This window comes from Gallinula chloropus, assembly GCF_964237585.1.
Source record: "Gallinula chloropus genome assembly, chromosome: 2".
Classification (NCBI taxonomy): Eukaryota; Metazoa; Chordata; class Aves; order Gruiformes; family Rallidae; genus Gallinula; species Gallinula chloropus.
The window spans coordinates 45,901,456-45,914,259 of record NC_140086.1 but is presented as its reverse complement, the minus strand read 5'-3'; the positions used below and the strand labels follow the sequence as shown (position 1 = coordinate 45,914,259).

The 12,804-nt window shown below is 44.9% G+C and overlaps 1 protein-coding gene across 2 annotated transcripts in view; it reads left to right on the top strand.

Annotated features, from left to right (window-relative positions):
- DTNA (dystrobrevin alpha) overlaps positions 1-9,900 on the top strand; it is a 183,513-nt gene extending 173,613 nt beyond the window's left edge. The window contains exon 24 of one of the 2 annotated variants that reach the window (XM_084260129.1): positions 6,346-9,900. In XM_084260129.1, the coding sequence (XP_084116255.1) occupies positions 6,346-6,495 (150 nt within the window). In that variant the 3' untranslated portion in view covers positions 6,496-9,900. The remainder of the gene's footprint in view (positions 1-6,345) is intronic. The other variant, XM_084260128.1, reaches the window with a different exon arrangement.
- The last annotated feature ends 2,904 nt before the right edge of the window (positions 9,901-12,804 follow it).

The following is a 12,804-nucleotide window of genomic DNA, read 5'->3' as shown; positions in this document are numbered from 1 at the left end:
CTCAGCTACTAGCCAGAGTCTGGTGATTCAGCGATGAGGCAGGAAGGTCTGTAAATTCCCTGCTGGCCCATATTTGGGTCATGTTCCTTCCACGTGCCAACCTCACAGTTGCAGCACAGAGTTTAGTGCCAAGTTCGGCGACTGTGTGTTTATTCAGAAACAGAGGCAATGGCTATTTTTATGGAGTAACCTGTTACTCTGAACATTTGCCCAGGAAATGGGAGACCACATGGTTCCTTCTTGCCTCATCTGAAGCTGCGGACTCTGTACTTCTGACTTCCTAGGAGGGTGCAGTGCCCTGCTGTGACAATGGCAGTGGGACAATGCTGTCCATCCCACTGTGACACCAAACTGTGGGGTAACAGGGCCAGAAGGGGAGGAGGAATCAAAAGAGGGGTCTGACTCTTGAGTCTCTTCCTCAGAGCCAGAACAAAAGGCGACCAAAGGGCCAACTATCAAGTGGGCACTTCAAGTTGGGAGCAGCGTCTTGTGCAGATAAACAAAGCCAGTGAACTAGCCCACAGCAGCTTTAGTGGGAATTCATTTCCTATGCCCCGGTTTGTTTAGAGGTGTCAGCATTTCAGTAAGGGATGAAAGCCTCCTTTTTTATGTGGCAATTTTTCTGAGAAAACTTGACCCTGACTCGAGGGGTTTGCAACTTCTGATGACAGTAGAATTTGGATGTTGAAGCGAGGACCCTGTGAAAGCAGCTGCTGGTCTTCAATGTTAAAAGCTGTTACGTATTTCTGTAGCATCTGCCTCGGTGTCTCTAGCAGCTAAAGCAGAAGGAATGGATGTGAAAAGGAAATAAACAGCAATACCCAGAGAACTATAAACACCGACTAACTGCTCATAAAAATTCTCCTAGCATTGCCCCTCAGCTTACATCCATTTTTCTCAGTAGCCTTGTTAAAGACATAAGCTGTGTAAAGTTTCCTAAACATTGGCTGCCAGAAAAATAAGTTTTCTTCTGTTTTGTTGCAGTTGTCAGTTATAGTTCAGGTCACATGAAAACAGATTTTTTCAACAACAATGTGTGTACAGTGGAAATGTTATATGTAACTGAATTTAATCACTGTTGTGGATAATTACGACTTTAAAGGATAGTAGCATTCAGACAAACTATTTGAAATATTAAGGGGAAAACCACCCTTTTCATTAAAAATACAAAGCTCAGGCAATCCCATTCAAGGTTTCCTTTTTTTATTAGGAAGCCATGATGTGGGGAAGCAGGGGTGTGGGCATACTGCCCTCCGGCCTCGGTTCCTGTCCTGTCTCAAATTATCAGAGATCCGAGACAGCTGCTATCTCACCTCCCGGGTGCTTTCAAAGCCTTTTGAATGCATTTTTGAAAGCATTGTGCTCTAGTTAATTCCACAGCAAAACTCATTTTGGCTCCGGCAGGAGCTCTTCAGCCAGTACCAAAGGCTGGAACATTCCCACCAGCTGTGAAACCCTGAAATTAGCAAGGAAAACTGGTGAACTTGGCATTTCACCTATATCCACCAGAGCAAACTCTGTATTACAGTACACTGTGATACACTTGTCTACACATGTTAAGCATGGCTTAATCTCAAGATTCTCTCTCTGGTGAGTAGAGAAAACTATCATATTTTGTGTGCTTTATTTGATACTAGTACTACATGGCCTCAGAAAATGAAACCTAAAATACTTTGTACCAGTCACAATGTCTAAACACCATTTGCATTGGGTTCTTGTGTGAAGCTTAGCAACTGCTAAAAGAGTAGACAATGGAAGGACATTAGATATGATTAGATATTAGGGGGAAGCTCTTTACAGAGTGGTTAGGTGCTGGAACATGTTTCCCAGAGAGGTGGTGGATGCCCGGGACCTGGAGGTGTTCAGGGCCAGGTTGGATGGGATCCTGGGCAACGTTGTGTAGATCCAGGCCTGGAGGTTGGTGTCCCTGCCTGTGGCAGGGGGGTTGGAGCTCTGTGATCCTTGGGGTCCTCTCCAACCTAGACCATTCTATGATTCTATGATGCAAATATAGTCAGTATTATAGGACCTAGATGGCCTTACAGAGTAGAAAGCCAACCGACTTGTTTATCTTGCAATGGTCTTACATTTTGTGCTTACTTAAAGAAAGGTGGGGGAAAGGAGACCAGTTCATTGCAGCTTCATATGAGTGATATTGCTGTGATGGCCAGCCACAGATTTTTGTTCATTTCCTCATTTGTCAGTCATGGACAAGCGGTGTTGATGTCATCTGATTAAAGCTTTTTGCATTCTGTTCACATTTGGATTCTTAAAAGTACTATGATTTTGGTTTACTTTGAAATAACATCTAGTATAACAAATTCCCAAGACAGCAAGTGGTTCCAGTAATACATAAAACATCATTTAATCATGTTTCCAGTTTACTTATTATGTTAATTGTACTTCAGTACCACTGGGTTTATGTTTAATAGACTAACAGAGTGAATTTCAGCTTGTATTCAGCAGGCTCCAGGCAGACCCTGAAAATAAGTGAAGGTGCAACTTTGACGTTCTTTTGCCTTTATTCCCCTGATAGCAGTCATCTTTTTTTACCAAGGATGACCAACAGGAGCAGAAAGCCTACATCTCTAAAAGTGGCTCAAAAGTTGTCGTTGTCAGTTAAAAGCTGGAGTGGACATGCTCTCACAAGACCTACAGTTCCCTAGATTTTCTAAAGCAACGCTTTCTCAGTGTTGGCATAGCAACGCCTTAACTGGTCATGTCCAATTCATTTATATGCATTATTATAACAGAAAAGGAGGTGTGAAAAGCTGGTAAAAGTCAGACCTAAGGCATCAACCAAGAGGGGGTGCAGGGAGGAGTCTTTATTAGAGGTTTGGTTTCCAATTTTTTAAACTCTGATCAAGTTTCCCCCATCTTGACAAAAAACGTTCAATAATTTCAATTAAAGTCTCCAGTCCATTCCTACTCCAAACTCTTTCACTCACATAAAACCTTAGTGCAAATTGGTCTGGGGCAGTGGGTGACATTTTCCATTGCAAAAGTGACTGACTGGTAGGTATGGAAGCAGGAGGAAATGTTTCAAACATGAAAGCTCCAAACCCCCTCAGCTTTTTTGTAAGAATGCGCCGTTTAAAAGATTACATATTCAGCTTGACTGTTTCTCCAGTCCTACTGAGAACTCAGGTTTCTCTTATCTTTTCCCTTTTTCTCAAAACTCTTTTTCATGTCTGCCAGCAGAGTTTAGGAATATTGCCAGATGTCAGGGGATAAAACCCATCTTGCCAAGGGTGATGGTGTGGTCAGTCCAACCCGCCCGGTGTGCTGCTGGCAGAAGGGCTGTTGGTTAAGCTGAAACACACTGACGATTCTTGTGAAGTGCAGTGAAGATACAGTTGTTCTGCACCTCTCTTTTTTTTCTAGGAAGGAAATAAGATTTTGGAGCTAGTGGGGTCATGGACATTTTCAGCCTTTTGTGACAGGGACCTGGCCATTTGCTGTTTGGGAAAGATGGGGACGCAGGGTCCGTAGCCCAGGGTGCAAGTCGGGTCACTGGCCCACAGTTAATGGATGTGTGGGTGTCAGATTTGCCATGTCCACTGCCTGAGGTCACATTTCCCAGCTGTGTCCTGGTCTCTATACAGCTGCAAGGCTCTAAACACTGCAGGGCAGAGCTGGCTGGATGTATTTAAAGCTCAGGCACTGCAGTTCATTCCTTGCATGGGCTTCATGCTGGGAGCTCAGGAGATGACAGAGATGTACGTGGTTGGACCCTTGGGAGGCCATTTGGTTGGGTGTCCCACCCGATGCAGATCTAGCTCCAACACAAGACCACGTCAGCCATTGTTTTCTCTAGAGAAGGCTTTAAAACCTCCACAGATAGAAATTTTACCACTTCTCTGGGCATCCCCTTGCAGTGATGGGCATCCCCTCCTAAGTCAGTGAAGAAGCAGGATACAGGCAGTAGGTGAACTGCTCACATCCATGTCACACTCTACTAGCACAACCAACTGATTCTGTGTTATCTTTTAGGATTTTTTTCTGAATAAATAGATAAAAAAGAGCATTATGTGGACCATTTCATTTGAAAACAACAGCAGGCTGGCAGCCCAGTAATTTTCAAAAATGTCTGCTACATTCACTCAGCTATATTTTGGGGTTTGTCTTTATTTTTCTCCTTAAGTCCTCCTCTTCTTAGCATGTAGGCGTAAAAAAAAAAAGCTGTAAAAGAACTGTGACCAAGTTAACTGGGAAGAGGCAGCTTTATGTTTTTGAATTTAATTCTAAAATTACACAAGTGATAGGGGCGGGTTTTGAAAATTGCTGAATGATAAGTAACAGAAAAGAACCTGTGTTACAAAAAAGTTACAGAAAAGGTCAAGAAACAGTTTTATAACATGAAAAGACATATGAGTCTTAATTTGGAATTAACTCAGGCATTTCCAAAATGGTGCAATGAATTCAGAGCTCCAAGGTTCATTAGCATGCATAATTTTGTGTAGGAAAATCTCTCTAGTCCAACACTGGCTGTGGAACAGAGAGAAGCCTTGAGAGAATTCAGAAGAACCTTCTCCACTCTCAACCAAAGAGAAGGACTTTATCCAGAAGATTCAAAGCAAACCCAAATACTTAGCAGTACTCTCAATGCATCTTAATGCACCCAGTGTTTCACAAGCCACTCTTACTTGGCTCCCATGGTTTATAATGATGAAGAAATACAAGTGTACCTATATTTACATAATCCTGAATTTGATTCAGTAACCATGAGTCTCAGGCAGCCAAGTACTACCCTTTTCCATGCCTTTTGTTTGCATTTTTTTGGCCGGATTGTGAAAAGCAGACGTTCCTTATACCAAGATTTACAAACGAGTTTGCAGAGCTGAGCAGTCCAGATCCATGTCTGATTTGTAAAAAATGCTTGTTTAAAATGTACCTCAGGAAATTTTTATGAACCTTTCATTAGGTGCAGGTTTCCTTTCCATTTATGAGCAAAATGCTCATGCCAGGTCTTTTGTAACCGCTCAACCAAGGAGATACTAAATTAAGATCACCATAGCCTTTGGCATGCTTAGGTGTTAAGGAATTCCAGGTGGATGGAAGGGTTTGGGCTTGAATAATCAATAGAACCAAATGGTGTCAGGAAGAAGCAGCAGCAAGCCAAACTACCTGACCTTTCTTCATTGTATTGGTTCTGGCTGGGATGGAGCTGGTTTTCCCCAGAGCAGCCCTCTCAGTGCTGTGCTGTGTGTCGGTAGCCAGCGAGGTGTTGGTACCACACCGGTGTGGTGCCCACTGCTGAGCAGCACTGGCACACATCCAGGCTGTCTCTCCAACATTCCTCTCACCCATAGGCTGGGGGTGGGCAAGATCTTGGGAGGGGACATAGCCAGGACAGCTGATTCCAGCTGACCAAAGGGACATCCCATACCACAGGACATCTGCCCAGCTATAGAAGTGAGAAGGAGGGGGAGCAGCAGGCGTATTCATTACTACGATGTTTGCCTTCCGGAGCAACTGCTATGTGTACTGAAGCCCTGCTTCCTAGGGAGTGGTGGGACATCACCTGCTGATGGGAGGGAAGTTGAGAATAAAACTTTAGGTTTTCCTTTGCTTCAACACATGACCTTTGCTTTTGCTTTATAAACTGCCTTTGTTCTGACCTGTGAGGTTTTTTCCCATCTTATTTTTCTCCCCTCCCTGTCCTGATGAGGGGGGGGGTGATAGAGTGGCTTGGTGGGCACATGGCCTCCAACCAAGGTCAACCCATCACATTCATTCATGGACTTTAATTTAACTCTTTTTTGCTGAAGTAATTTGCATTTCATTTCTCATTGTGCAGACCAGCTTTCTGCCTGAAATGAGCAGAGAAGAATTCACATCTGTAGGGTTTGGCTTTTTATGCTGTTATGGTCAGACCTCATGCATTGCAAACTGGCAGATTGGGTTTCTGTCTTGAGGTAGTTTAGGAGAAAAGGGATTTGCTCCTTAACTCCGAAAGGTCAGATGTGCAAACAGCGCCTTTAGGATGAATTTGCAGAGCAACCTGGCAGGGTAAAACAGAAGGGAGGACAGGGGCATCTGCAGATCTGTGCCAGTGCAGACTCTGTTACCTCAGGGTCCCGCAGCAGAGCAGGCAGCAGTCTTCTCACCCCTTGTATGAAGAGTTCCCCACTTCCCAAGTGCCCTTAAAGTTTCTGTTTACAGCTCAAAGGTTCTCCTAGGCAGAGCAGCTTTTTCACACTTTTAACTCCTCCAGGGATAACCACAGGAACTGGCCGGCTCCTCCTTTTCTCTCAGCAGTGGGGCAGGCAGATGCTTTACTTGCTCTGCCTCTGTGGGTGCAGCACTCCTTTTAAAAAACTTTCCCAAAACCTTTCTCAACAGGCAAGCTGCAGTCAGACAGACAACGAAAGCTACGTAAGAACTGATGATGAGGAGAGCTGCTTTCGGACAGACGATGAAGACAACTCGGCTGCAAACTTCACAGAAGAGTGGAACCAAGAGGTGCAACGTCTCTTGACAAAAAAAAAATAACCCCATAACTAAGTTCTGAGGACTGTAGCACAGTACTTTCGTTCTAAGAGTTGTAGTTTGTAGATGTGTGTTTTTGACAACAAGACTTTTGTTTCAAGCTAACTTATATTAGCTACATCTTCTGTAACATGGCTCATTACCGGTGAGGAGAACAGACTGACGTACGTACTGCTGTTACAAAGGATGGCGGTATTAATAACTCACGTAAACCCTTTGCACATGATATTGAACCTGTTCAGTTTACAATGACAATACTGTTTATAGATAGAAATTTGATTTCTGAATACTTTGAGATTTTAGTAGATCGGTTTACTATACGCTGTACATTTTTTCCACAGAAGAAATTAAAAGCTACGATTATGCATTTAACACTGAATGATGATACTCCTGAGTGTATATATCTAGTAGCCCAAAAAAAAAAGAACAAAGTACCAGACTACATTTGCAATTTGATTGCAAGTCTTTCGATTAAGACTTACACAAAATGTACTAAAATGATAATAATTAATGATATAATTAATACTAATAAAAAAACCTCTCTAATTTAGGGCTAATGTGTAACTTAGGAATGTTTCTTTCAAAATAATCTAACAAATCAGCCATAGAAGTTAGTGTAAATATTTTTTTTCCAAATAGATATCATATACAAAAGGTGACATTCAAATAATATAGAATCTAGTTTTTAAATCAGCACAGATCTTCTTAAAACTGTGAACTATGTTTTGAAATACTCGTTGCTAAAGCTGTTTATAAACCACAGGTGCCATAAGATCCCTGAACTGACTGATGTTACGTATAATCCTCCATGGTATCGTTTCATTGATGTTTTAGCTTTAGTAAGCATGTGTTCGACAAACCGGCTCTTTCCATCTCTCTGCCCCTCCTACTCCCCCCTCCCCCCCCCCCACCCCGTTACATTATTTTCGAGGCCTTCAGCTTTAAATGTACAGGCTTAAAGTGCGCTTGCAACTGTTCTCTTTTGATTTCCAAATGTGTATTGCCTTAGCCAGCCACCAGATGTTCTGCATGCACTCTTGGAAATGTGTGGTGAGACTCTTTCGGAGCTGGATGGAGAAATTGCTATCGGTGAAAAGCACAAGAAAAGCGGTGGGTTTCTTTCGGACCGACAGACACACAGGTACAGAATTGGAGTTTTGTCCGGGTTAGTGGTTTTTCAAGGCGTTTTCAGGACTTAACCTGGCTGTTTGGGGTTGGGCCGTGACTCCGCTAGCTAAAAAGTGTTCGCTCTGCCATGACTACACACCTACAGCTGCTCTGGAGCGCAGGGGTTGCCACGCACCGGCTATAACCCCCTCCCCGCAGCGTGCTGTTTGGAAATAGAGACGACACCTGTGCGGCAGGTAGCGCTGCTGTGCAGAGAAATCAGAGCCAGGCCAGGAACAGCTAGGCCAGAAGCTGGGCGGTAGCAGCATGGCGGCTGCGCAGCCCTCCTGAGAAGCGCAGGGTGTTAGCTCGGGGCGGCCTCTGCGCTAGCGTAACGTTACGGCCGTAAGGCAGTATGGCGGCTGCTGGCGGCTGGCTGACCTGAAGTGACACCGTCTGACAGCCCTGAAGAACAGTAGTGTTCCATGCAGATACTTCACACCAGCACAGTTCGCCTGCAGCACGTGATGCGATACCCATCTCGAGCAGGTTAACAGGGTTCGTGTGTCCTCGCTTTCATGGTGACGTGGATGTGCGCTGCCGTATGTACGTGAGATTGCTGTGTAGCCCGACCCAGTGAGTCCACTTGTTTGCATGCCCTCTCCAGGCTCGTGGCTCTTTCCCTGGGCACTGTGTGTTAGGGAATGAGTAGCTGTATGAAAGAGCTGCTGCTATTTTTCACTCTCATACCATATTACCATGTATGCAGATCCCTTGTCCGCATCTCCTGGCATATCTGCGCTTGGTCTCAGACACCCAAATGCATACTAAGGTGTCCAGATGACAGCTTCATTTAAGCTTTTCATTTTTGCAATCACTGGTCTTTGCTCCGGGGGTATGTGCCATCCGGGCAAGGCAGGCACCATATCCTCCAACGCCCCCTCCTCCAACCTCCTCTCAGGAATGGGTGAGCCTCCACTAGTGCCTAGCACTCCATGTTTAAAGCTACTCCAGCGAAGCTGTAGATGATGCTGTCAGCTCAGGATTCCAGGCAAACATTTCCTGAACAGAGATATAACAAGCTAGAACACAGCTACGCGCAATGGCTGACTAATTCAACCCATGTCATGTTGAACTGTACCCAGAGTAATAGATCCCTCCTGTCATCTTCATGTCTGCGTGCTCATTATCGCTATGCTTAAAATAGAGGCAATAGAATAAATCCATTGCAAGGGCTTCCGGACTAGGAATAAGGAAACAAACTGACAGATCAAGCGCCTTTCTCTCGGGCAGGTGTCAACAAGGTGATCCCCAGCAGAGCTCTGGGTCCCTTACGCCCCAGAGCTCTGAAATGAAGCACCTCTTACTTGGCTCTCCAAATATCTATTTTAAGCATTTTCCAACTGTTAAGCTGGCTGCATTTTTGCCCAGCTGGTCTTTGTCTGCTCGTTGAATATTATTTTGGTTGTGGTTTGCGGTCATTAAAACAAACAGTTACAGAAGAGGTCCCTGGTGGGGGGGTCTTTTCTTAACTACCGATGGCCCACCACAGCAGTCAAAACTCGGGGTGGTTTTGCTGTCACTGGAGGGAAACCAGTGGTTTGGAATCAGGAGACAGGGATGTGAAGATGTGTAGGGTCCTTGAATGTCCAAAGCGAAGGTGGAGAATGGGTTGTCTGTAAGTAGTAATGTTAACTAAACTGCATAAAAAGGTGTGTGGCCTTTGTTGTGATATAATATGTATTTTCTTATATGCATGAGCCAAATTGTTGCATCATAATTTATCATAAGTGTGTCCACCTTTACTTTCGGTCATCTTCTCCCATCCTTATTGGTTCTTGGCAATTACTGTAGATAGACCTTGTAAATATCGCAACCGCGGGTTGCTGTGATCGCGTTGGTTCAATTCAGCAGACGGAGCTGTGAACAACAAGCACTCCACCGTGTCCTGAAGGCAAAAGGGCATTTTTACCTTTGAACCAAAAAAAAAAAGTTAAAAATTAAAAAAAAAAAAAAGTAGGAAGAGTTACATCTTGAGGCTACTAACTGTAAGACATTTTTAAAAACTACTGTACTTGACACCACTTGAGACAGATCCAGAGACACTAAAGATGTCACGATATTCATTGGTATTGTAACAGAACTGCTATTGTATGGGTTTTTTGTATTGCTGTTAAGTATTGTTTTGTGTGTGTGTGTTGGAACCTACTGGGGACATGTTATATTTTGAAGTGATTAAACTATTTAATTGTGTGTCTATATTTTGGAATGGAATTATTTCTTCATTAAAAAGATTTTTAAAAGTAATTTATGGAGCATCATGTTTGTGGCTTATTCTGGTTTTGGAGGTCCTGTTCCACACAGCCCAAACAGCGCGGGTTTTTCAATAGGGAAGGAAAGTGTGACCCCATGACACAGCAGCAAGCACTCGTTGCTTCACCCACACTATCTCCACCACCTTTGCACGAGACAACTCCTTCCACCCACCACTCTGAGCACAGCACCGAGCAGCACCTGCTTTCAGTGGGCCAAGCAGTCACTTCTTTCAGCCCTTCTTTATTCCCTGTATCTTCAGCGGTTTCACAACCTGAACATGCAGTTCCCCTGTCTGTAAAACATCTCCCCTGGCTTCTGTTTAACAGCAATGAAAATCACCATGACCAGAGATATGAGGGGCCTGACAAGGTGCCTGGCAAAGACCTGTGTGGGGACCTTGGTCCTCAGGAACCTAAGTGATCCACAATTGTGTAATTTTTATTTATTACTGTTTCAGTCTCTGTCCTTAGAAGGAGCAGAATCATAGAATGGCATGGGTTGTAAGGGACCTCAGGGATCATAGAGCTCCAACCCCCCTGCCACAGGCAGGGCCACCAACCTCCAGGCCTGGATCTACACAAGGTTGCCCAGGGCCCCATCCAACCTGGCCTTGAACACTTCCAGGGATGAGGCATCCACCACCTCTCTGGGCAGCATGTTCCAGCCCCTCACCACTCTCTCTGTAAAAAACTTCCCCCTAATATCTAATTCCTTCTTCCTTCCTTTAGCTTTAATCCATTCCCCCTTGTCCTGCCATTGTCTCCTCTTTTAAAAAGTTGAATCCCCTCCTGTTTGTATGCTCCCTTCAGGTACTGGAAAGCTGCAACGAGGTGCCCCCGCAGCCTTCTCTTCTCTAGGCTGAACAAGCCCAGCTCCTCCAGCCTCCCTTCATAGGGGAGGTGCTCCAGCCCTCTAATCATCTTTGTGGCCCTCTCAGAAGAGGTGCATTGTAATGGCTTTACACATTATCTTTTCCTGCAGAAGGGCGCAAGGAATTTGTTTTTCCAATTACACTGAGATGTCCTTCCATGTTGGGTGTTGGTCATTACATATGGTTGCTAACCTAGAAGAGCATGGAGTTGCAAAGCGAGACCTCTCCCTTAAATCAACAAGTGTGTGTGTCCCACCGAAGCACCTCCAAGCACAGCTAAGGTGGGGGGCAGTGCCCGGCTGTGCCTGTGGTGCTGGTGGGCCTGCGCAGGGCCTGCACTGGTCGGCTTGCAGAGGGCATGCTACTGCAGGTGCATCCACTGCCATGGGTCAGTAGCACACCCTTCACAACAACAAAATTATCCTCTAGCTACTTTCCACATATCCCAGTGTCTCGGGAAGCAGATAAAACCCAGACTGCTGCCGCCTCCTTCAATGTCAACTGCTGTGGTAACCTATAAATCACCCAGGCTTATTTGCCCTAATTCCTCTGTCGGCGTGGTGACGTTCTTCAATAAAGACAATCATTTCACACTGTAAATTATTTGCCAGTTCTGCTGAACTTTGCCTCCATAATCCCAGTCCAAATTCATATCTGTGGGATTGTAATATATGATGATATATCATCAGCTCGTGAGGATAACTCTGGTTTAGCTGTGAATAATCCCAAATTGCTCTATTTCTTCTTAACCCACAATCAGCCTGTGGCCTTTGGGGAACAAAGGAGTCGGTGAAAACAAAGGCTGTTTTCCTCTGTGCCTCTTGGTTGCTCTAGCTACTTTCTGCTCCTCACAAGAAAAGCAGGATCATATGAGAAGATAAATTATCACTGGTTTCATTTGCAAAAGGAAATCAAAATGCCAAAAATAATACTTTTAAAACAAATTATTAAATAAAACCATAAACTAAAGTGGTGTTTAGATCAGGGAAGTTGGCACCTTGGCTGCATCAGAGCTGAATGAAGTGACTGAAAGCATCTAGAACTTTCCAAAAGCACCTGGGAGTTTCATTCAGCAGCACTCAGGTCTGTGGGTGCTCTTGCCAAAGTTGGCTCGGGAGGCCCGCTGCTGAGCAGTTGCCTGCTCCCTTGCAAGCGGCCCTTCGTTCCGAGTGAAACCTTTTAAGAGAATATGGCAGGGACACAAAGCTGAGTCTGTCACAGAAACAGGCTAAGTGGAGTGGGAAGAGAAATCTCCTCTATTGTTCCACGGTGAAAAAATGCATTAAAGAATTTCATACGCTTGAGGATCATCCCATCTAATACCCCAGATAATCCACAGATTAAGGATTCCCCTTTGCTTTCTCCCAAGTGAGTGCCACCGGTTGAGCTGTCTGTGGGTTAGGGCAGCTGTCCCACGATGCCAGCACAGCACCAACACGCCTTTGGCTGCAAAAGGCAAAGTGACAGAACTGGGCTGCACCTCCCACTGACTTCCTGATCCCCCAAGAGAGGTGCAAGCCAATGATAAAGAGGTCCCAGGCTGGAATAAGCCTTTCTGAGAGCCCACAAGTCAGGACTGCTGCAGGAAAAGCTGTTTTGGGGAAGCAACCTCCCACAACAAGGCAGGGGTTTGCCACAAGGGGAGTGGGCAATCCTGCAGCCACATCATGCGAACTTTGAGATAAGATTGTTAATGCAGCTCGGAGATAATAAGCAATGTGAAAGAGCTTTTCCTTGTCTTGGAGGGAAACAGGGGAAGCCACAGCACGTTTTGTCATTGGTATGCGACGTTGCAGAATGTAATTTGCTATTTGATACAACATAATTTACCACGAGCAAATAATTTCCTCATGACGTACTTTTTTTACATAACACTCAGCAGTGGCCAGATGGCAGATGTGTGAGGCCTGCTGCTTGTTATGCTAATTGCCAGCCATGAAGGCCTCCCCGTTAGCGTCAGCATTTCTGCTCCTCTGCCTGTGACAGCCCAGCATTGCACTCAGCCTGCGTGTTCTTTC